We start from the raw sequence: 2,496 nt of genomic DNA, 5'->3' as shown, positions 1-2,496 counted from the left end.
TTTTGAGAGGGAGTCTCGCTGTGTCGCCCAGGCTGGAGTGTAGTGGCGCAATCTCGGCTCACTGCAAGCTCCACCTGGGTTCACGCCATTCTCCTGCCTCAGCCTCCAGAGTAGCTGGGACTACAGGCGCCCACCACCACACCCAGCTAATTTTTTGTGTTTTGTTTAGTAGAGATGGGGTTTCACCGTTTTAGCCAGGATGGTCTGGATCCTGACCTTGTGATCCACCCGCCTCGGCCTCCCAAAGTGCTGGGATTACAGGTGTGAGCCACCGCCCCAGCTTCCTTCTTTGCTTCCTTCTTTCCTCTTCTTCCTCTTCCTCTTTCTCTTTCTCTTTCTCTTCCCCTTCCCCCTCTTCCCCTTCCCTTCCTCTCCTTTCTTTTTGTTTTTCAGACAGGGTCTGCCTCTGTCACCGAGGCTGGAGGGCAGTGGCACAATCATAGCTCACTGCAACCACCACCTCCTGGGCTCAAGTAATCCTCCCACCTCAGCCTCCCAAGTAGCTGGTACCACAGGTGTGCACCACCATGCTCATCTAACTTTTTAATTTTCTGTAAAGACAGGGTTTTGCCATGTTGCCCAGGCTGGTCTCAAATTCCTGAATTCATGACTGGGCGTGGTGGCTCACGCTTATAATCCCAGCACTTTGGGAGGCCAAGGTGGGTGGATCACCTGAGGTCAGGAGTTCGAGACCAGCCTGGCCAACATAACAAAACCCCATGTCTACTAAAAGTACAAAAAGTTAGCTGGATATGGTGGTGGGCGCCTGTAATCCCAGCTACTCAAGAGGCTAAGGTAGGAAATTCGCTTGAATCTGGGAGGTGGAGGTTGCAGTGAGCCAAGATGATGCTACTGCACTGCAGCCTGGGTGACAGAGGGAGACTCCATCTCAAAAGCAAAACAAAACTTCAGCATCAGAGTCCACTGGATTAAAAATAATGAAATCTGGCCAGTTGCAGTGACTCACACCTGTAACTCCAGCAATTTGAGAAGCCAAGGCGGGCAGATCACATGAGCCCAGGAGCTCGAAACCAGCCTGGGCAACATGGCAAAACCCCATCTCGACAAAAAATACAAGAAAATGGGTTGGGTGGGGTGGCTCTTGCCTTTAATCCCAGCACTTTGGGAAGCTGAGGCAGGCGGATCACCTGAGTTCAGGCCAATATGGTGAAACCCCGTCTTTACTAAAAATACAAAAATTAGGTTGGCATTGTGACACGTGCCTGTACTCCCACCTACTCAGGAGGCTAAGGCATGAGAATCGCTTGAACCCGGGAGGCGGAGGTTGCAATGAGCCAAGATTGCACCACTGCACTCCAGCCTAGGCAGCAGAGCAAGACTCTGTATCAAACAAACAAAAAAAAAAACAAGAAAACAATACCCGGGGTTGGGCACAGTGGCTCATGCCTGTAATCCCAGCACTTTCGGAGGCTGAGATGGGCGGATCAAGAGGTCAGGAGATTGAGACCATCCTGGCTAACACAGTGAAACCCCGTCTCTACTAAAAATACAAAAAATTAACTGGCCTGATGGCGGGCACCTGTAGTCCCAGCTACTCAGAAGGCTGAGGCAGGAGAATAGGGTGAACCCAGGAGGCGGAGCTTGCAGTGAGCCGAGATCACGCCACTGCACTCCAGCCTGGGCGACAGCATGAGACTCCGTCACAAAAAAAAAAAAAGAAAGAAAAGAAAAAAAAACAAGGGAAACAGTAACCGGGCGTGGTGGCATGCACCTGTGGTCCCAGCTACTTGGAAGGCCGAGGTGGAAGGATCCCTTGGGCCTGAAAGATTGAAGCTACAGTGAGCCATGATCGCACCACTGCACTCCAGCCAGGACTGCAGCTCTGGAGCAACAGAGCAAGACCCTGTCTTTAAAAAAATCAAAAAATACAAGAACAAAGTAGAAGGGTCATATGAATTCTGGGGTCTAGCATCATTGGAGTCTTTAGTGTCCTGAGAGTCACACATGGGCTTGGGCCGCAGGTGCAGCGTGAGGCCCTGTTCATGAAGAGTGAGCGACACGCGGCCGAGGCGCAGCTGGCCACAGCAGAGCAGCAGCTACGGGGGCTACGGACCGAGGCGGAAAGGGCTCGCCAGGCCCAGAGCCGGGCCCAGGAGGCTCTGGACAAGGCCAAGGAGAAGGACAAGAAGGTGGGTGCCCCCTCTCCCACACCCAGTCAGGGAGGCATTCACTCAGCAGAGGTTGGGGACGGTCTATGAAGGTCGCCGCTGCAAGGGCCTTGGAAAATCAACCCATTTGCCAGAAGGGAAACTGAGGCTCAGAAACAGAAGGGGACCTGGTTACAGCCTCTGATAAGTCAGACACACAGAGGCTGCTGTTCCAGCTACTAACTACAACCACAGTTACTTTTATTTTATTTTATTTTATTTTATTTTTATTTTTATTTTTTTTTTTGAGACGGAGTCTCGCTCTGTCGCCCAGGCTGGAGTGCAGTGGCCGGATCTCAGCTCACTGCAAGCTCCGCCTCCCGGGTTT

General features: G+C 52.0%; 1 protein-coding gene across 1 annotated transcript in view; it reads left to right on the top strand.

Annotated features, from left to right (window-relative positions):
- The window catches only part of ANKRD24 (ankyrin repeat domain 24), a 29,932-nt gene that overhangs the window by 20,561 nt on the left and 6,875 nt on the right, over positions 1-2,496 (top strand). Inside the window, exon 15 of the mRNA XM_017847152.1 lies at positions 1,931-2,150. Within this exon, the coding sequence (XP_017702641.1) occupies positions 1,931-2,150 (220 nt within the window). The remainder of the gene's footprint in view (positions 1-1,930; positions 2,151-2,496) is intronic.

This window comes from Rhinopithecus bieti, unplaced genomic scaffold, assembly GCF_001698545.2.
Source record: "Rhinopithecus bieti isolate Rb0 unplaced genomic scaffold, ASM169854v2 scaffold_28055, whole genome shotgun sequence".
Classification (NCBI taxonomy): domain Eukaryota; kingdom Metazoa; phylum Chordata; class Mammalia; order Primates; family Cercopithecidae; genus Rhinopithecus; species Rhinopithecus bieti.
Note: the sequence above shows the minus strand (reverse complement) of the source record. Positions and strands in the feature narration are given on the sequence as shown.